Source organism: Sceloporus occidentalis, unplaced genomic scaffold (assembly GCF_023333645.1).
Source record: "Sceloporus occidentalis isolate IW3139 unplaced genomic scaffold, rSceOcc1.0.p SCAF_124, whole genome shotgun sequence".
NCBI classification, from domain to species: domain Eukaryota; kingdom Metazoa; phylum Chordata; class Lepidosauria; order Squamata; family Phrynosomatidae; genus Sceloporus; species Sceloporus occidentalis.
Window position 1 is genome coordinate 1868116 of NW_028317104.1, and position 21914 is coordinate 1890029.

The window sequence follows — 21914 nt, forward strand, 5'->3', positions numbered from 1 at the left end:
CGCAGGCGCATACTTGTCCCTCACGGCAACGTCCTTCTTACAGCTGTCTGTTAGCCCGACGAAAACCTGCCATTGGCAAGTTAAGCAGGGTTAGTAAGACTTGTCGGCGGATGTAGTTATCTCCCTTAGTGAGCTCGTTTATCCTACTGAGCTTATTGCCGTAGGTTAACGCTAATGTTGACAACCTCGTGATTTTCAAGCAGGCGAAATAAAGATGGCTCAGAGATCGGAGGATGAGGAAGAGAACGTCGGTCTGAGAAGCAGACGGAGCGGGATACGCTCTGTAGCTGCCCGCGAGAGGGAGGAGAAGGTCCGGGCCGTGCAGGAAACCTTACTTCAGAGCTTGGGCAGCTACGAGCCTGTAATCGGCTACCTGCAGGCTGTGTTGGTGTGGGAGAGACCGAGGCACAGCGCCCTGCTTCACCTGGGCCTTAATGCTGCCTTCTGGTGAGATACCGAGCATCAGTCATTATTCGGTTTATTACTACTTCCCCGGGGTCTCGGGGCCGCAGTCAGTAGCATGTATAGGTTGCGAACGGTGTTTGATTGGACGCGGACTGCAGAAATGCAAAGCGCTATAAATAAGGGCTGTGTATGTTGTGGTTAATGGACGGATGCAGAGAGCTGAGGCCTTATCTGTGCTGTGCTATAAGAAAAACATGAACGCCATGTTTGCAGATATGGTCGTGGGTTTTTTTTTTTTAGGTGGGGACTATGGCTGGGCTCAGCTGGTGCAACTGTTTCCACGTCAGATGGGTCAGCGACATGCTGTACACCTGGTTCCGGGTTTCTTTTGGCCACTAATGTTCACAGAAAATAAATCAATTGGAACAGGAAAGACTGGCATAAATAATCTCCTGTAACCGATGGGCAACAGGTGGGAGTCTGACACCACAACTAAGGTTGTAAAGCCATAGTGGTAGCCATAGTTAAAGCTGCATTGCAGATTGCCTAATCCATTTCATTTCTAAACTTTAACTTTTTATAGTTTGATTGCCGCACGCCAGGTCAGAAAGGACAGTTTGAGGACGGCGTGGAATTTAAATTCCATTGCTAGCTATTTATCTTCTGGTATCCCCTGGTCTGAAGACGGGCAGCTTTATTTTCCAGTCATTACCATCTTACAATTAAGCAAACTGTACACGGAAACCCACAGTCCTGGTGATATGGAGAGAGTGAAAGTGCCACCAACCTTATTAAAAGGAAAGTTTAGTGACCCTGACAGCTGTACTAAAGACTTAATGACTGAACTGTTTTTTTTTTTTTTCTTTTTGTGACCTAGGCTATCGTTTCTAGGGTGCTGGTGTTTAGCTGTAATTTTCCTTCCTCTCGTTTAGTGTACCCACACAAGTTTATTGTTTTTCAGAACAAGAAGGGCTTTCTTTAGATACCATTATTTTCATATCATCTCATTTCTTATATGAAAAAAAAATTATAGTGAAAATTTTTTAAAAAGCACTTTTTTCCTCGCTTTTATTTGAAAAATCTTTTGCAAAAGCTAATGAAAAATTCTGGTAAATAGATTTTAATATTTGTCCAGAATTTAGAGCTACCCAATGTTTTTATATATTGTTTGGGTAATAGGCATTTTTTTTTCTCAAAGTTTGTAATCCTGTCCCAATGTCCTATTTGGTACATCTTTGAAACCAGCCAATTCAATTTACTCCCATCAAACCATATGTTTTATTATTATTTTATTTATTTGACTTGCATGGTTGAATGCAGTACCTCGGAAGAAACCCTCTTGGGAACTTGTTTATTTCCTTTTATTGGGCGCTGCCATCTTGCAAGAGGTAAAATCTCTCACTATGGCGCTTGTGACTGTGGATTTTCAGTGTCGCTGAATGCCTTGCTGTCTACGCATTACAGCAACAGCGTTTTACCTTAGAAGGTAATTGGTTGCTTCCGAAGCTCTTTTAAAGCAGACGGCTGCTGCCATATTGTAAATGGCGCACATAGTCGCTCTGGGACGTGATCACAAGGGGCCCCTGAAGCAGTTTTCGGTGTTGCACAACATTGAGGCATTTCAGCAGCACTGTATGAGCGGAAAAAAGTGACCCTTGGTCATGTCATTGGTCGTTAAGGGGTTAATGCATATTAACCCCTTCGTGACAAAGGCTGATTTTACTTTTTGTACCCTTCGTGACAATGGCCTTTTTAACATTTCTGCGCTGCTTGTGTTTAGCTGTAATTTTCTTCTTTCCCGTTTACTGAACCCACACACATTAGATATTGTTTTTTTCAGGACAAGAAGGGCTTTCTTTAGATGACATTGTTTTGATTGTATCATATTATTTACTATTAAAAAAAAAAAAGTATAAAATATGGTGAAAAATTTAGAAAAAAATGACTGTTTCTAACTTTTAGTTGAAAAATCTTTTACTCATCTATAAAAGGTAATGAAAAAACCTGCTAAATGGATTCTACTATTTGTCCTGAGTTTAGAAATACCCAATGTTTTTATGTTTTTTTGCTTTTTTCTACCCATTATGGGGCAATAAGTACAGGTAGCGTTTTGCTATTTCAAAGCCATTTTTTCCAAATCTGGTAATTCTTCCCTCCATGTGCCATTTCGGGTATCTTTGAACCCGGCCAATGCAATTTACCCCATCAAATCATATATTTTTGAAAACTAGACAGCCCAGGGTATTCCAAATGCTAGTATTTTAACTATTTCCATGCACCATATCTACCACCAGTTTTTGTCAAACTTTGTGGTAGTCATTTTTTTGCATTTGTTTTGTCACACACATTTTACTTCAGGTATGAATTAAAAGGTTCTCGTTTATGTCACTATCACAAAACACCCCAATATGTGTTCAGCAACATCTCCTGAGTACAGCGATACCTCACATGAATGATTTTGCCTGGCTGTTTGGGGGCAAAAGGGCCACATTTGGGGCATGCGCATTTTTCAATGTTGAACTTTGGCATTTGGGGATCCACTGCCTATGCCCTATTTGGTACATCTTTGAGTCGGGCCATTTCAGTGTGCCCAATAAACCCATATATTTTTGAAAACTAGACACCCCAGGGTATTTCAAATGCTAGTATTTTAACTCTTTCCATGCACCATATCTACCACCAGTCTTTGTCAAACTTTGTGGTAGTCATTTTTTTGTATTTGGTTTTCCACACACATTTTACTTCAGGTATGAATTAAAAAGTTCTCGTATATGTCACTATCACAAAACACCCCAATATGTGTTCAGCAACATCTCCTGAGTACAGTGATACCTCACATGAATGATTTTGCCTGGTCGTTTGGGGGCAAAAGGGCCACATTTGGGGCATGCGCATTTTTCAATGTTGAACTTTGGCATTTGGGGATCCACTGCCCATGCCCTATTTGGTACATCTTTGAGCCGGACCATTTCAGTATGCCCAACAAAACCATATATTTTTCAAAACTAGACACCACAGGGTATTTTAAATGCTGGTATTTTAACTCTTTGCATGCACACATTTTACCACCAGCATGTTTTCAATGTTTGCAGTAGTATTTTTGTGTGTGTATTTTTCCCACACACACCTACTTTATGTATGAATTTACAGCTCCTGGTATATGCCGCTGTCACACGACACCCCATAATGTGTTCAGCAACATCTCCTGAGTGCAGTGATATCCCACATGCATGGGTGTGTCATTTTTGTGGGAACTAAAAGGCCACATTTGGTACGTGTGCATTTTTCTAATTGGAAATTAGGTGTGTGGCCATCCTTCCCCCGGTGTTAATTGGGACGTTGTTGAACCCGGCCAATTCAATTTACCCCATCAAATCATACCTTTTTTAAAAGTAGACACCCCACGGGCATTTAATATGCCAGTATTTTAACTCTTTCCATGCGAGAATTGTTTTAAGCTAATATGCTAATTTTAGGACTTGCTCACAAAAATATATTTTTTATATATATATATTTTTTTTTGTCTTTTTAAAAAAAAAAAATTTTAACATTTTTTTTCAACTTGGAGGTTCCCCTGATAGTGACATCAGTGGGAAATGATTTTTACATTTTACTAGTTTTTTACTATTTTTTTTCTAATTATTATTAATTTTATTTTATTTTTTAATTTATTTTTACTAATCACACTGTGATTAGAAAGCTGGGTTCCATTGACTTGCATGGTGAATGCAGTACCTGTATTCAACCGGCAAGTGGAGCCAAAGTTCTCTAGATGGTCTGGACCATCTAGCGAACTTTTAAAATTTGTTGGTTCCTGTTACAGGGCAGCGGCCATCTTGCTTGATGGCGAAGATCATCGGCAGCTGCGGCTGTGACCGCTCTCCGGAGCGGTCACAGCCCATCGAAAGGTAAGTGTTTGGTGTCGCTGGATGCCTCCTGATCGAGGCATTCCAGCGACACCATTTATGTTTAGGAGGCGATCGTCGATCGCCTCCTAAACGCTTTTAAAACGGGCGTCCGCCGCCATACAAAGTATGGCGGATGTTGACGCCCCGTGGAGGGGCCAGAGATGGCCCTTTCGTTCCGATCGCGGCGTTGCTGAATGCCTCGAGGTCGAGGCATTCAGCAACGTTTTTTGGGTGCAGAAAGCGAAAACAGATCGCTTTCTGCACCCGTTTAAAGACGTGCCGGTCCTGGCACGTCAATTGTCGTAAAGCACATGCTTTTCCGTGTCGTGCCAGGACCGGCAATTGTCGTTAAGGGGTTAAAGTACTTTTCAGGAAGTAAATAAAGCACTTACTTGAGGCAGGAGCTACAACATTGCAGCCTCCCTCTTCTTCGGTGGTCTGGCAATACTTGTCTATCATTGGCTGCTTAAAGTGACAGGAAACACGCCCCTTGAAATCAATAGGTCCACGTTCCATACATGCGCATGGTGATTTAAACAGCCTCTGTCTGCAGCGTTCTTCATGTGAGTATATTGAATGCATGGAGATGCAATCAGACAAGCACATCTCCTACACGGAAAATAGTGAGTGGGGAAAAGAGGCAAATTCATATGGGTGAATCTGCAAGGCTGAAGCCAAAAAACTTAAGGGGATTATGCAGCTACCATGTGCAGCTATCATTGTTTCTGCACAATACTTTCTTTTTCCCGGGCTATGTCTAAGAAAGAACCCGAAACCCTGTCATGAGACTGTTCCATTTGATGTTTTAATGAAGGAAGGTAACTGTGGCATCAATAGTACATTTCTATATTTAATTTTCAGTGTATTTTGTGTACTTCTTACATATTGGTAGTTTTAAGTATATGCTCCAATCATAAGCATTGCTGTCGAAAAGGGATGTAATATATTTGTTTGACTTATTATATTTCTTTTGTCTCTAATTGAGATGTCTTGCATGTAACATCGATATACATTGTAAAGATGTGTTTGTATTTATAAATTGAAAACAATTATATCTATATATCAGAAACCCACCTAATGAATATGGAAGTTGGATCGATGACTAATTTTTATTCTAAGGCACTGCAAGATTATTCTTCTACTTTTGTGGAACTTTTTCACTAAATCTACTTTTGGAACTTCACTAAAACTCTTTTGTGGTGTTTCATAAAATAACAAAATTCATATAATACTTTTAATTTTATACCCTGTAGGATTAACATATTTATGCATGAACCCCTTGATGACAGTTGACATGCCTGGCATGTCTTGGGGTTAAACATGCGTAGAAAGCAATCAATAACTGATTTCTTAGATCAACTGGTGTTGCTGCAATGCCTCAACATCGAGACATCCAGCAATACCAAAAAAAAAATAATTGTTGGGGCCCTGTACAATCGCTCCTGGAAGCAGTCATTTCACTTTCAATGATGGTGGTGCCCATCATTTTCATTACAAAAAAAAAAGTACTTAGTATCATCGATTGCCTTCTAAGCTCAGCCAGTGTTTAAAACATGCTGTCTCTAACATGATGCAGGTACTGCAGCCAACCATGCAGGTCAATGGAGCCCAGCTCACTAATCACTATGTGATCAGGGAAATAAAATGTTAAAAAATTTAAACTGTAAACATAGTTAAAAATTTAAAAATAAAAAAGACCCAAACAATGTCACCATGACATCATAGGGGAATCATCCAGTTCAAATAAAATTAAAAAAAATATTTGTATACTCAAGTCCTACAACTGGAGCTGTGTCTTCCCAAAAATCCTAGCATGAAAAGAGTTAAAATACCATGACATATTTCTTTTGCAAAGAATATAATGGTTGTCTAAAAACACTTAGATGTACCTCTAGAGTTCTGAAACCAAGTTTAACAGACAGAGTTGAAAGTGTTCTGTGACCCTGATGTCCGATGAAAAAGAACCACATACCAACTGTCAAGCATAGTGTTTGAGGATGCTTTCCTGTATCAGAATATTGACAATTCTCCATCATTGACCATGTGGTGAACCTTGATTCTGCTTTTGTATTAAATTAATCTACATAATAATGTAAAGTTCTTAATCACTTTGCTAGAGCTGAAACACAGCTGGATATGCCAAGACATTACTGTGGTTAATGTCAAGCCATTCCTCTATTAGATAAAGTTGAAACACAGCTGGGCAATGCAGCAAAAATGATCTGATACATAATGCATAATAGTTGAAGAAGAAAATGTAAGCCTTTTTCTTGATGTTGCTTGAAGTGTGCAAACACTTGGATATTAGGTATTTTGTAAATTTTTTTCTAGTCTATGCATGGATATTACTTCATCTCTAGGTTTTGTAGGATGCTTGATTTTGAGTTGCACTGCTTTAAAATGAAACGTATAGAATATTTCAATTTATTGAGTAAAATTAGATGTTTGCTGAGGGGTCTCATTCAATTTGCAAGGCACTGTATAAAATTTAGATTTTTATGATAGGTTCTCCTTTAGCCTGTTTTTATTATTAAATGCAAAAAATGCAGCTATTTTTTTTTTTTCCCTTTTTTAAAAAAAAATAAATATATATTTACATCTCCACTGTCTTTACTCAGGTTTTTTGCCCTGACCTCACTTAGGATTATATTTTTGGCTGCTTTTGGATTGATGATGATAATTTGCGTGGATCAGTGGAAAAACAAAATTTGGCCAGAACTTGGAGGTAAGAGTGATGGGAAGAAAAGATTTACTGTGTAAGAAAAAGGAGCTCTACATTGGAGTTCATTCACCAAAATGTAACATTCTGGTTAGTTTTGGTGAGAAGAACGGTTCTGTGCACTATGAAACTCTGAATCTGCTATTTCTGATGCATAGTTTTGAGAGTTGCTCTCTTTCATTTCTTATTCCCCCACCAACAGCACAATTCATTATCAAAATCATCTGGCAGTGTAGAGTTGGGTCAGCAACACATAATGTTACTCTTCAAAAGGACTGGTGCAGTATTAGATGAATAGAGATTGATGTGCAGAGTTTTAAAAATAGTAATGTCAGTAGGTTGGGATTATAAAGGGGCTTCCAGTGAGCAGCTTTAGGTCATTGGAGAGAAGCACTTCAACATGGTGCGTGCAAGTGTTGGTACTGTGTGAAAGAGATTCTCACATTGGAGTCCAAGAGGTTAACAAAACCTCCCACCAATCAGTCATTCTCGCGTATTACAGAATTAACTTAAGCTTTATCAAATTTATGTGGTTGGACTGCTGAACTAAATGTTAGCAGTGTGATTGTCACTTCAAGTTTGATCTAGTTTTTTGTTACCTTTGTGCCTTTTGTACACTGGCATTGGCCATACAGTACTATCTGGAAGGACTAGGATTCGCAAATGCTTTTAGTTGTCTGCTGTGATTCTCCAACTCCAGTACTTTTATACCCTTTCTTCTGGATAGTGTCCTTGTAAACTCCCATTATTAAAATACCTTATAAACTGCATTTTCATCTGTTTCGCTACCTACTGACACCTCGCTTTTTCATTCCCTCAGCTGCAAGACCCAATGAACTGGATAATGAAAGGTAACAAAAAATAAATAAACCCAACTCTGCAGTTTGTCTTGGAAATGATCTCCCGTTTGGAATAATTTGCTGCCGTTAATGCTTGAAACGGACTACTGGTAAAACCATTGCTGGAAATGAACCGAGTTTGCCATATGTTGCTTGTAATTTTACTTGTCCCATCAAAAGGGTTAATGTAAAATCCTATCTGCAGTTTACTGTTGATATCATTCCTGCAAGAGAGAGGTTTTTCATAGACAAAATTACATATGGTGTTCCTTCCACTAAAGGCATAATTTAAAGGAGCCATTTTTCTTATCAGTACCTGCTTTAATGTCTTGTGTTGCTCTAGTTAAGTAATTCATGAAAAATGACAAATGATATAAAAATTATAATCCGACCTCAAACAGAGATCGGATTATAACACTAGAATCCAGATCCCCCGCAACGCTGCAGGGGACCTGGATTCCCCTCACTGTCGGCCGGTCTCTCACTTCCGTCTCTCTCCCCCCTCCCATACATCACTCTGCCTCTCTACCCGGCTCCGTTACTGACTTCATAGAAGCCTCAGCGTAAGTGAAGGGCAGTAACGGAGGCTGTCTGTGCGCATCGTTTAGACCCCCACCTGCTGACAGAGGCTCATCCTCTCTGTCAGCCGGTGGGGGTCTGCATCGCACAGACATCCTCCGTTACTCACCTTGACTTACGCTGAGGCTTCTATGAAGCTGCAGTGAAAGTTCCTGTCAGTAACGGAGCCGGGTAGAGAGGCAGAGGGGTGTATGGGAGGGGGGAGGAGTCAGAGGGGTGTATGGGAGCATCCCTCCCACACACCACTCTGGCTCCTCCCCCTCCCATACGGCACTCTGCCTCTCTACCCGGCTCCCTGGTGTCTTGTGAACCTCCGTGGCTGACAGGAGGCAGAGTGGAGTATGGGAAGGGGGAGGAGGCAGAGTGGCGTATGGGAGGGGGGAGGAGACAAAGTGATGTATGGGAGGGGAGGAGGCAGAGTGGTGTATGGGAGGGGGGAGGAGACAAAGTGATGTATGGGAGGGGAGGAGCCAAAGTGATGTATGGGAGGAGGCAGAGTGGTGTATGGGAGGGGGGAGGAGGCAGAGTGGTGTATGGGAGGGGGGAGGAGACAAAGTGATGTATGAGAGGGGAGGAGCCAAAGTGATGTATGGGAGGAGGCAGAGTGGTGTATGGGAGGGGAGGGGGGAGGAGGCAGAGTGGTGTATGGGAGGGGGGAGGAGGCAGAGTGGTGTATGGGAGGGGGGAGGAGGCAGAGTGGTGTATGGGAGGGGCAGGAGCCAGAGTGGTGTATGGGAGGGGCAGGAGCCAGAGTGGTGTATGGGAGGGGCAGGAGCCAGAGTGGTGTATGGGAGGGGCAGGAGCCAGAGTGGTGTATGGGTGAGTTATAGTGGTGTATGGGGGGTATTATGAATTTCAGGGCATATAGGGGGTATAAGGCATATCGATATTAGGCATATCAGGGGGGCATAAAACATATCTGGGGGTAAAAGGTATATCAGGGGGCTCAGTTGCATATCACTGGCATATAAGAGGTATAAGGCATATATGGGGGCAGAGTGGCAAGCTGGGGGTCAGATGTGCATAACCGGGGGCAGTTTGGTAAATAAAAAAAATTAAACAAGGCTTTTTTCTCATAGTTTTTATTAAATATGAAAAATAGTTACATATGAATTAATATTTACTAATAACTTTGTATTAAAACCTAGGTTGAGAAACACTGTGTTTGGGTTCTTGTAGCTTTTATTATTATGTCAGTAAAATAAGAAGGTGAATAGAGAGAGGCCAGTGTGATAAAGAGATGAAAGTGTAAATTGTACGTTTTTTATTACATTATTTTAAATTGAAAAAAAATTCAATTTTTTTATCCGATTAATCGAAAAAATAATCGTTAGTTGCAGCCCTACTAATAATGTCTACAGGGGGGGGGGGGGGGAATATTTGCTCCGTAATCCAACAGGTGATTTCCTGATCTAGTTTATATCGGCAATTTTCTTACAGCTGGGGCTTTGTTCATCCAAGGCTTCTCAGTGTTCCGGAGTTGTGCTATTACACTGCAGATGCCTGGGTCACCCTTACCAACTTTTTACAAAACCTCCATCTCTTCAAGACTGAAAACCCGGGCAAGGTAACGTTTTCGTGTGTGTGTGTGTATCCCAGGAAAGGGGAGCATCCACAAAGGCCAGGTTCCCCAAAAAGTTATATTTTAAGAGATCTGTTTGTGTGTGTGTGTGTGTGTATATATATGTGTATATATATATATATACTGTACATATAAAATATATTGTTTATAACATATATAATGAATATACATGTTATACAATGACTAAACATATTGGAAAATCTATTCATTTAAAAGCTGCAGCAAATGGAAAATAAACAATAAAATAAATAATAAGTGACAGAAACCAACATGGTCCAATGCTAGTTTTTATTATTTTTCTATAGGATTTGAGAGATTGCATAACGTAATCAACTTCGGGGCAACAAGAGATAGGTTTACATATATACAGTTGATTATTCAGATCATGTGATATGAGTGTTTTCCTCCTCAATCTCCTGCTCATTTAAGAAATTATAAATAAAGCTTACTCGGATCATCAAATGCACATGTATGTTTGCTCTCTGTCCACTTGCAGTTCTGTCTACTAGTCTGCGGCTTCCTTACTTTCCTGGCAGTTCTTGGTGGATACGTTCCTGGCCTTGTACTGTCATACCTGCTGTGTAAGTGAATGTCATGATCACTTTTGCATGTCCTCAAAAATGTTATTGGCTACCATGGGGTAGCCTAAACACGTTTAACCTATGAGATATTCTGAAGACACCACAGCTATGATCTTGAATATTTGAATTGCTATATATGAGACTGAAACTTACACGCCTATTTACTTATTATAGTATCTACAACATAGATTGCAAAGCTATTTAGCTATATGTGAAATGCACCATCGCTGCCATGTTTTCTCTTTCAAAAAATAATTTTGGAAATATGTTTCCACAGTATTATTTATCCTGCTATGGCCTCTAGCCATATATCATCGCCTGGGACAACGTGCTTACCAGAAGTTGGAGCCAGCCCTGCAGAGGCTGGATTTCAGTGTCCGTGGTTATATGATGGCCAAACAGAAAGAGAGACAAAGTAAGCATTTTCATGAATCCTTTTTGCTTAGCCTTTAGAACCGTTGATTGAGTGTAGATTATGCTTCTTGTTTTAGCAGGTTCTAGGATGAGCTTGGGTGGGATTTTATAGACTTTTGGCTTCCCTCAGTGCCCTTGGTTGGATGAAGGGCAATAAACAACATGAAGAAGTAGCTTGTATTTTCACAAATTATTTGGGGCATTATACCAGTGCCATTACCAATATATATGAGGTTTGTACATGTTGTCAATGGATTTGGCGGAAGAGTTGTTTCAAAATTAATTCATTATGTATTAATTCCTTAATAAATCTAATTCTCTTTACTAGGCCATTGAAAATAAGTGTCCACTTTGAAAGTACACTAATGCTACAGCTACTTCATGGACAGAAAGTAATGTTGCCACTCTGGACCAAATCCCATTTGCAACCAAAAATTCTAGAGTAAAAATATTTAATTTTGCCCTTGTGTCCTAATTTTTAGTCAGCTACTAATTTTCCTATTCTGGGTTTCTTTAGTATAACAAACACCCAGAAGGAAAAGTTTCTGAATAATTAGAACTTTCTATCTTACATTTTAGGGCTTTGTTTATCAGATTACAATGTTTAGATGCTTGGTTTGATAATCAACAAAATAAGGGTTGATTCTTTGGTTACAGTGAAACAAGAGCAGTCATGTGTGTAGGTTACTAGTGCCTTCTTATTAGTGATTGTCCCAATGCTTGGACTGTATATAGCTGACACTCACCAACTGGTTATCCAAAACTGGAAAATATGAAACTGCATATACTGTACAGTAACAATTTACTCATCTTTTTTAAATTGGGAGATAATTATAATTATTGTTACTGTGTATGTGCACCCTCACTATTTTAATCTATTACTTAAAATACTAATTTACACTAATTTATATTTAAACTCTCATTATTTCTCTACCTGTGCAGTACATGGCCGTGCACTTCCCTCCAATGAAGCAAGTGACAGTGAAGAGGAGCTTGCTGCATTTTGTCCAATGGTAAGCACATAACAAATTTTGTAAATATTAAAAAGTAGAACCAAAGTAAATTAACTACTTGGGACTTCATTGCTGAAGTTTATTCGCTGCAAGGCTTTGCAGGGGAGCTGTAGATTTTGTCTCTTCAATAGTACTATGCATTATGAAGGACCAATCCCAGGGGCTCCTCTAGCTCTTGGTTGGACTTATATAATGTGTAGTTAAAAAAACAATATTTTTGTTGCTAAGTTTGTCTACAATTATTCCTAATGCCTTCTCATTTAGTGACTTCCCTAACACGGTCTAATTTAAGGTATAATTTCCACATTTATTAATTTTCCCTAAAATACATAACATTGCATTTGTCACTATTAAATCTCATCTGCCACGTGGCCACCAAGTCCTCCAGATTTACTAAATCTCCTTGTGGGGAAGCAACTTCTAGCTCAGGCTTAATAGCCATACAAAATGTTGTGTCATCTGTAAAACGCCAATATGTGGCTTTCAATACCTGCTGCAAGATCATTAATGCATTGAATAACAGTGGGCCTAGGGTGGGACCCTGAGGTACTCTCCTTGCCACTTTGTTCCAGTTGGAGAATTTTCCATTATCAACAACTTTCTAAAGTCAGTTTTAAATAAAAGTTCTTAAATCCTCCCCACAGAATAAACTATTCCTTGTGCAGAAGAGACTTGCCTGTCAAATGCACAATCCATTTTGCAAGCTGCTGCTCTCCCCCTCTTTAGACAATAAACATAGCAGTAATACATATTCATTGGTTTATTGTTTTAAGCAGCTGCATATAGCATTTACGTATGTTTATTCACTGCTGAACTAATATATTTTTAGAAGCACAGATATATATACTATTATACATCAAAGTAATCTCTAAAAACATGTTCTTTTAGACATTTTTTGTTGTACATCTGGGAGGACATCAGTGCAAATATACATATTTTACACTATACAGATGGTTCATATTAATGACTGCATAGGTAAAATGTATGAACAAATATAAGAAATGCCTCTGAAGTTGATTTGTGTGGAAAAATACATGGGTCTTTGTTCTAGATGCTAGAGCTGTAAACAGATGGGTAAAGGCCTAGATGGAGCTGTTTCCCTGTTAATAATTCATTTTGAACCTATTGATTAGGGTGCTATTTCTAGTGTAATGATTATCAGCCTTTCATGAGCTTGTATGTTCTTTTGCTCGACATCCATTGAAAATCCAGTGTTAGATTATGTCATAACTAGTATATTTTTAAATGGTTTATAAAGCCCTGACATGCTAACACTATGTTTTTCCATTTCTGCAGTTGGATGATTCAGTAGTTGCAAAAGAACTAGCTATTTCCGATTCTGAACATTCAGACGCTGATGTTTCTTACACAGAAAATGGGACATTCAACCTATCCAGGGGTCAAACGCCTCTTACAGAAGGCTCTGAAGGTATATTAAATCTACACATTTAAGAAAGGGAAGCAAGTTCTGTTGTTGAAATATACACTATATGGACAAAAGTATTGGGACACATGACCATAACACATTAATATGTAGTGGGTCCCTATAACAGCTTCCACTCTTCTGGGAAGGCTTTCTACAAGATTGGAGTGTTTCTGTGGGATTTTCTTTTTCCACTCATTCATCGGGTAGAGCATTTGCGAGGTCAGGCACTGATGTTGGATGAGAAGGCCTGGCTCACAATCTCCGTTCCAGTTCATCCCAAAGGTGTTCAATGGGATTGAGATCAGAGCTCTGTGCGGGCCAGTCAAGTTCTCCCAACCATGTCTTTATAGACCTTGCTTTGTGCACCTGGGTCACAGGTATGCTGGAATAGAAAAGGGCCTTCCCCAAACAGTTCCCACAAAGTTGGAACCATGACATGTCATGACATGTCCAAAATGTCTTGGTATGTCCCCTTCAGGATACCAAGACATTATTTTCAATTAAGGTAACTAGCTATGGATTTGTGTCCAGTTTCCCTGCATACACATTGAAATGGATACAAGAAAAAAGCAATATTTACATATACATTTAAAGCCCTACATACCGTATTGGCTCGGATATAGGCCGCACCCTAAAAGTTGGGTGCTTTTTTAATGATATAGACCAAAAACAAAAATCCAAATTTCATGTGTCAAGTGTAAAAAAGTGATATAAATAAATAGATTCAATAAATAAATACAAGAATCGATAAGAAAATATATATACTCCCCAAGATAGCAGCCTCCAAAAAACACTCTTCCTCAAGATGCTCAACAATACAATATGACGACCGAGGAGCGCATATACATGGGGAGAAAACAAAAAACAACACCAATAGTGCAATATGTATGCAAAATAAAAAATAAAAAAAGGGGTGTAAGATCCACTCACAAACTTGCTGAATAAATCAGGCTCATCAAGGTTCGGTAGTAGCAGAATTTAATATCTTCTAAAATCTATAAAAATAGAAAAAGACCACAAATGGTGCAATATCTTAACTAATCCGAGGAGAGGGAGGTCTGGATACACTTACAGTTATTACAGGCACAACTAAATCATAGTGTGCAAAAGCGCAGGTGAACCAAAGTCCCGGATCCACTGTGTGGGATACTCTCTCAGGATAATATCTCTCAACGCGTTTCGCCAGTACTCTACTGGCTTCCTCAGGAGAAAATTCGGTTTTAGCGTGAATTTGTAGTCCAACAAATGAAAAAGTAAAGTGCTTCGAGTCCGTGTCTAAAGTAAATACATTTATTTCCGGGTTACGAGCGTCTTGCGTCATCACGCATCCAATCCGGCTATTTGTCTGCCCTCACGTCATTGGCATCGTGTACGCAATTACATGATCGCGTATAACGTTCTCCGGCTCCTGGTGCGTCCGCTCTCTGCCCCTGTCGGATGTGGACTAGCACACTCGCACTTACGAAAACGGATTCGAATCGCGGAGTTGATCGCGGCAAAAAATATATATATAAAGTATAAAAACAGAGCAATGTCTTATTATCACTCTATATACCATTTGCGAATAAACTCATTAAATCAGAAGATCATCTGTCTTTTTTAAGATTATACATAAGACATTAATTTTTATTATATAAGATATTTATATTAAAATTTGATAAAAGAGGGAACTAACATTAAGACATATATATAAATTGTATATAAGATTATATAAAAAAAATTGAATAAATTTTTATAAAGGATTGTTTTTTAATCAATTTTATCAAAGAGATTGTTTTAAATATATTAAATCTACGGCCATGATTTTTTAGAGAAGAATATTTAAAGGATAGAATCAATAAATACATTATTAAGAAATTCATTAAAAAAGGAAAACATTACAAATATCACTATTTAAATAAAATTACTATTTAAATAAAGTACAAATATTGATAAAGTGCCAATTTGAAGTGCTATAATTTTTATCATATTTCATTACCCTTAGATCATTGGGTGTAATATGTAAAATATAAGGGTTATCATATAAATAGAGAAATCATATATATAGAAAAGTGCTTTATCAATATTTATCAAATATACTTTTATACATAATTCATTATGTCTAAAGTGCAAGAGTTAATAGAAACTTTCTATTTATCAAATTTTAATATAAATATCTTATATAATAAAAATTAATGTCTTATGTATAATCTTAAAAAAGACAGATCTTCTGATTTAATGAGTTTATTGAAGAATATTCGCAAATGGTATATAGAGTGATAATAAGACATTGCTCTGTTTTTATACTTTATATATATATTTTTTGCTGCGATCAACTCCGCGATTCGAATCCGTTTTCGTAAGTGCGAGTGTGCTAGTCCACATCCGACAGGGGCAGAGAGCGGACGCACCAGGAGCCGGAGAATGTTATACGCGATCATGTAATCGCGTACACGATGCCAATGACGGATTGGCTGCGTGATGACACAAGACGCTCGTAACCCGGAAATAAATGTATTTATTTTAGACACGGACTCAAAGCACTTTACTTTTTCATTTGTTGTACTACAAATTCACGCTAAAACCGAATTTTCTCCTGAGGAAGCCAGTAGAGTACTGGCGAAACGCGTTGAGAGATATTATCCTGAGAGAGTATCCCACACAGTGGATCCGGGACTTTGGTTCACCTGCGCTTTTGCACACTATGATTTAGTTGTGCCTGTAATAACTAAGTGTATCCAGACCTCCCTCTCCTCGGATTAGTTAAGATATTGCACCATTTGTGGTCTTTTTCTATTTTTATAGCTTTTAGAAGATATTAAATTCTGCTACTACCGAACCTTGATGAGCCCGATTTATTCAGCAAGTTTGTGAGTGGATCTTACACCCCTTTTTTTATTTTATTTTTATTTTTAATTTTGCATACATATTGCACTATTGGTGTTTTTTGTTTTCTCCCCATGTATATGCGCTCCTCGGTCGTCATATTGCTTTTTTAATGAAAAAAGGTTTCTGCCCCCCCCGAGATATGCTGCCACTCTACCCCCCCCCCCCCCCGACATATGCTGCCACTCTGTCCCCAAGATGCCCCCCCCACCAGACTTACCGGTGCAGACTCCACGGGGTTTTGCGGGGCCGGCGGGGGATATCTACACACAACGCGTATTCAACTTCCGGTGCCGGCACTTCCGCCGTGGGAAGTACCGGCAAGGAAGATTGTTCGCGCAGACGTTCACCGGCAGCGGCGATGCAAGCAGAAACAGCCTCCGCTGCCGGCACGTCTGCAAGATGTGGTTTAAAAATCTCCCTTGCCAGGACTCCCCCCGTAGGAATTCCCGGCAAGGGAGATTGTTAAAGCACATCGTGCAGTAGTGCCGGCAGCGGAGGTTGTTTATGCTCGCGTCGCCGCTGCCAGTGAACGTCTGCGCGATGCGCTTAGACAATCTCCCGTGCTGACACTCCCCCCGTGGGAAGTGCTGGCAGGGGAGGCTGTCTGAGCACATCCGAGAGTAGGATACGGGTCCCCTGCACCGCTGCGGGGGATCTGTATCCTAACCCCACTGCCTGCCCGGCGCCCGGGACATGCAGTCGGGCGCTAGACCCCGAAAATAGGCCGCACCCCCACTTTAAAGACAAAGTGGGGGGGGGGGAGTGCGGCCTATATTCGAGCCAATACGGTATGTTACAGTTGTTTTGCATACGTGTGTGACTAGTAATTATGATACATAGCCATTAAATATACTTGCTACATTTTATTATGGTTAAGTAACCAGTGCTAAAGTGCTGTACCATGTGAGCTTGTGTGTATGCAAAAGGGACTTCAAATTTGACTCTTGTCATTTTAAACTATTTAGAATTAAGCTAGATAATTATGAGCTCTGTAGATAATAAAAATGAATGCATCGTTAAAAAAACAAATATACATTTTTATGTCATGGTATACAGTGCTGTGAAAAAGTATTTGCCCCTTCTCGATTTTTGCATGTTTGTCGGACTTAAAAGTTTCTGATCATCAAACTAATTTGAATATTAGACGGAGATAACCCAAGTAAGCACAAAATGCAGTTTAACATTTTTTATTTTTTTTTAAATGTTGATTTTGTGTGTAGAGGGGAAGAAAAGCTATCCAACCCTACCTGACCCTATAGGAAAAAGTAACCAATTGCCTAAATGTAATTAATAACAGGGTTCAAGTTCACTAGACAGACCAAGACAGCATTACTGCCACCCAGCAGGATCTAAAAGTCAATGAAATAGATCCTGTCTTGCAAAGTGAAGTAGGCTAAAATGTCTCAAAAAGTAGCATATAAAGCTGCAGTCTAAAGAAATTCTTGAACAGATGTGAAACGGTCATTTACTTCTATGTGTCTGGAAAGGGTTACAAAGTCATTTCTAAGGCCACTGGGACTCCAATGAACCACAGTGAGAGACATCATGTACAAATGGAGAAATCTTGGAACAGTAGTGAACCACACAGGAGTGGCCTACCTACCAAAATTCCACCACTCCATGAAGGTCACAAAAGAACCCAGACTAACAACTGAAGGCATCACTTAAGGTCAGTGTTCACAATTCCACAAGAGACTGCAAAAATGGCATCCATGGGAGGTTGCAAGGAGAAAACCACTACTGGCCAAAATAAATCACAAAGGCTCTTCTCAGATTTGCCAAAAAAACATCTTGATGCCGCCACGACTTTTGAGATAATCTTCAGTGGACTGATGAGTCAAAAGTTGAACTTTTTTGGGAAGACGTGTCCCGTTACATTTAGGGTAAAGCTAAAACAACATTCCACAGTTGGAACATCACATCAACAGTCAAACACAGTGGTGGTAGTGTGATGGTCTGACCTGATTTGTTGCTTTGGGACCTGAGTAACCTGATATAATGGATGGGACCATGAATTCTGCTCCCTACCAGGAAATCTCTTAAGGAGAATTTCCAGCCATCAGTTTGTGACCTTAAGCTAAGCGTTTGGTTATACAGCAGGACAATGATGTGACGTACACAAGCAAGTCCACCTCTGAATGGCTCAAAAGAAACAAAATTAAGGTTTTGGCGTGGCATACACAAAGTCCTGGCTTGATGCTGTGGCGTGACCTTTAACCCCTTGATGACAATTGCCGGTCCAGGCACGTCACGGAAAAACATGTCGTTAACGACAAATGACGTGCCAAACGGCGTTGCTGTAATGCCTCGACCTCGAGGCATTCAGCAACGCCATGATCGGAATCAGGGGCCATGTCTGGCCCCTCCTCGGGGCGTCAACATCCGCCATACAATGTATATATATCAACGATCACCTCCTAAACTTAAATGGTGTCACTGGAATGCCTCGATCAGGAGGCATCCAGCGGCACCAAACACTTACCTCTTGATGGACTGTGACCGCTCCGGAGAGCGGTCACAGCCGCAGCTGCCTGTGATCTTCGCCATCAGCAAGATGGCGGCGGCCCGGGAAAGAAAATAATAAAGATGAAAAGGTTCGTTAGATGGTCTCCAGACCCTCTAGAGAACTCTGGCTCCACTTGCAGGTTGAATACAGGTACTGCATTCAACCATGCAAGTCAATGGAGCCCAGCTTTCTAATCACAGTGTGATTAGAAAAAATAAATTAAAAATAAAATTAATAATAGTAAAAAACCAGTAAAATGTAAAAATAATTTTCCCTCTGATGTCACTATCAGGGGAACCTTCAAGTTGAAAAAAAATTATATATATATAAAAAATATATTTTTGTAAGTCCTAAAATTAGCACATTAGCTTAAAACAATTCTCGCATGGAAAGAGTTAAAATACTGGCATATTAAATGCCCATGGGGTGTCTACTTTTAAAAAATGTATGATTTGATGGGGTAAATTGAATTGGCCGGATTCAACAATGTCCCAATTAACACGGGGGGGAAGGATGGCCACACATCTAATTTCCAATAAAAAAAATGCACACGTACCAAATGTGGCCTTTTAGTTCCCCCCAAAAATGACAAACCCATGCATGTGGGGTATCACTGTACTCAGGAGATGTTGCTGAACATATATATTGGGGTTTCGTGTGACAGCGGCATATACCAGGAGCTGTAAATTTATACATAAAGTAGGTGTGTGTGGGGAAAAATACACACACAAAAATACTACTGCAAACTTTGAAAAAATGCTGGTGGTAAAATGTGTGCATGCAAAGAGTTAAAATACCAGCATTTAAAATACCCTATGGTGTCTAGTTTTCAAAAATATATGGTTTTGTTTGGCACACTGAAATGGCCCGGCTCAAAGATGTACCAAATAGGGCATGGGCAGTGGATCCCCAAATGCCAAAGTTCAACATTGAAAAATGTGCATGCCCCAAATGTGGCCCTTTTGCCCCCAAACAGCCAGGCAAAATCATTAATGTGGGGTATCACTGCGCTCATGAGATGTTGCTGAACACATATTGGGGTGTTTTGTGATAGTGACATATACCAGGACCTGTTTATTCATACCTAAAGTAAAATGTGTGTGAAAAAACAAATGCAAAAAAAATGACGACCATAAAGTTTGACAAAGGCTGATGGTAGAATTAGTGCTTGGAAAGGGTTAAAATACTAGCATTTGGAATACCCTGGGCTGTCTAGTTTTCAAAAATATATGACTTGATGGGGTAAATTGTATTGGCCGGCTTCAAAGATACCCGAAATGGCACATGGGGGGAAGAATTACCAGATTTGGAAAAAATGGCTTTGAAATAGAAAAACGCTACCTGTACTTTTTGCCCCATAATGTGTATAAAAAAAAAAAAAGCAAAATAACATAAAAACATTGGGTATTTCTAAACTCAGGACAAATAGTAGAATCTATTTAGCAGGTTTTTGCATTACCTTTTATAGATGAGTAAAAGATTTTTCAACTAAAAGTTAGAAACAGTAATTTTTTTTCTAAATGTTTCACCATATTTTATACTTTTTTTAATAGTAAATAATATGATACAATCAAAACAATGTCATCTAAAGAAAGCCCTTCTTGTCCTGAAAAAAACAATATCTAATGTGTGTGGGTTCAGTAAACGGGAAAGAAGAAAATTACAACTAAACACGAGCAGCGCAGAAATGTTAAAATGGCCATTGTCACGAAGGGTACAAAAAGTAAAATCAGCCTTTGTCACGAAGGGGTTAAAGGGCAGTTCATACTCAGGTTTAGATTGTGGTTAAATTAAAACAATTCTGCCAAAAACAGTAGACCAAAATTCATCCATGGAGATGGAAATGACTCATTGCTAGTTATTGCAAATGTTTCATTGCAGTTGTTAGCACCAAGGGTGGCACGACCATTAAGTTTTGGGAAGCAATTACTTTTATTACATGTGTGATATAGGTTTTAAGTAACTCTTTACCTTCAATAAATGAAATGATCATTTAGAATTTTGCATTTTGTGTTATATCACATTGTCTTTGTCTTAAAACGAGTTAGATGATCTGAAACTTTTAAATGAGACAAACAAAAATAGAAGAAATCGAGAAGGGGCAAATACTTTTTCACAGCACTGTATGTAACAAGAAAACCTCACTCCCCATGACATAGAGGCAGATTATTGGTTATCCTTCACTATGCACTATTAAGATAAAATAGTATGTCCAGGAAATGTGCTTGGTTCTCATGTAATTTCTAATCTCCTTTAGATCTGGATCGTCATAGTGACCCTGAAGAATCATTTGCTCGAGATCTCCCTGACTTTCCATCCATCAACCCAGAAGCATTGGGAATAGATGATGAAGATGACACAAGCATTGGCCTACCAAGTTCAGTAAACCTTCCACGACTTTCTTCCAATAAACTGTATGATGAGCAGGGGTCAGAGACAGAGATGTCTTTGAGTAGCTTCCCTGGGGCTCAACAGATCACAGACAACATTGCTGGTTTGGTCACTAGAGGTATGATACAGTTGGCGTTGTCTGGTGCCAGCCAACAAAGTTCCTCCTTTCTGGAAAATCCTAGAGCCAAAACATATCAGAGAAACTCTAGCTCCGAGATGGATACTGATGCAGAAGCTGATGACTTTGAACTATTGGACCAATCTGAACTGAACCAGATGGACCCAGCCAGCCACCGTGGCCATCAGTGATTTAAGACCAACATGAAAGGGAGCGTGCCTACCACCTCCTGATTATACTGAACAATTTTGAAATTATGACATCATAGACATATAGTCTTCAAGCTGTCTTCTCGGTGTGCTCCATTTTGAGGTTTTAATTTGTTAATGCAGACAAACCTACGCAGCCATTTTAAGACTGTGAAGTCTGAAACCGTACATTTAGTAAATCTAGATTGAAAGATGCAGTATTTGAACCCTACTGGACCATGAACTAGATGCAATAGTGTTTCTTTAAACTATCTGGATCACATGCTCCGCTACTTCCAGTTTGTAATTCCTAGTGTGTTAGTAGTTAATATGTGGTGCCTGATGACTTTCAGATGGAGGAAGGTGTCTACACTGAG

The 21914-nt window shown here is 39.5% G+C and overlaps 1 protein-coding gene across 1 annotated transcript; it reads left to right on the forward strand.

Annotated features, from left to right (window-relative positions):
• The first annotated feature begins 214 nt into the window (after positions 1-214).
• Positions 215-21540, forward strand: LOC149282015 (reticulophagy regulator 3-like). Its single transcript, XM_089498685.1, has 9 exons — positions 215-447; positions 6932-7038; positions 7853-7883; positions 9891-10017; positions 10529-10613; positions 10891-11028; positions 11970-12040; positions 13337-13469; positions 21098-21540. The coding sequence occupies exons 1-9, from the start codon at positions 215-217 to the stop codon at positions 21538-21540; spliced, it is 1368 nt and encodes a 455-aa protein (XP_089354811.1).
• Positions 21541-21914: the final 374 nt, after the last annotated feature.

Coding starts and splice junctions, on each gene's coding strand:
- LOC149282015 (XM_089498685.1), top strand. CDS start 215: ATGGCTCAGAGATCGGAGGATGAGGAAGAGAACGTCGGTCTGAGAAGC. Junction 448..6,931: donor GGCCTTAATGCTGCCTTCTG/GTGAGATACCGA, acceptor GTCTTTACTCAG/GTTTTTTGCCCTGACCTCAC. Junction 10,614..10,890: donor TGTACTGTCATACCTGCTGT/GTAAGTGAATGT, acceptor ATGTTTCCACAG/TATTATTTATCCTGCTATGG.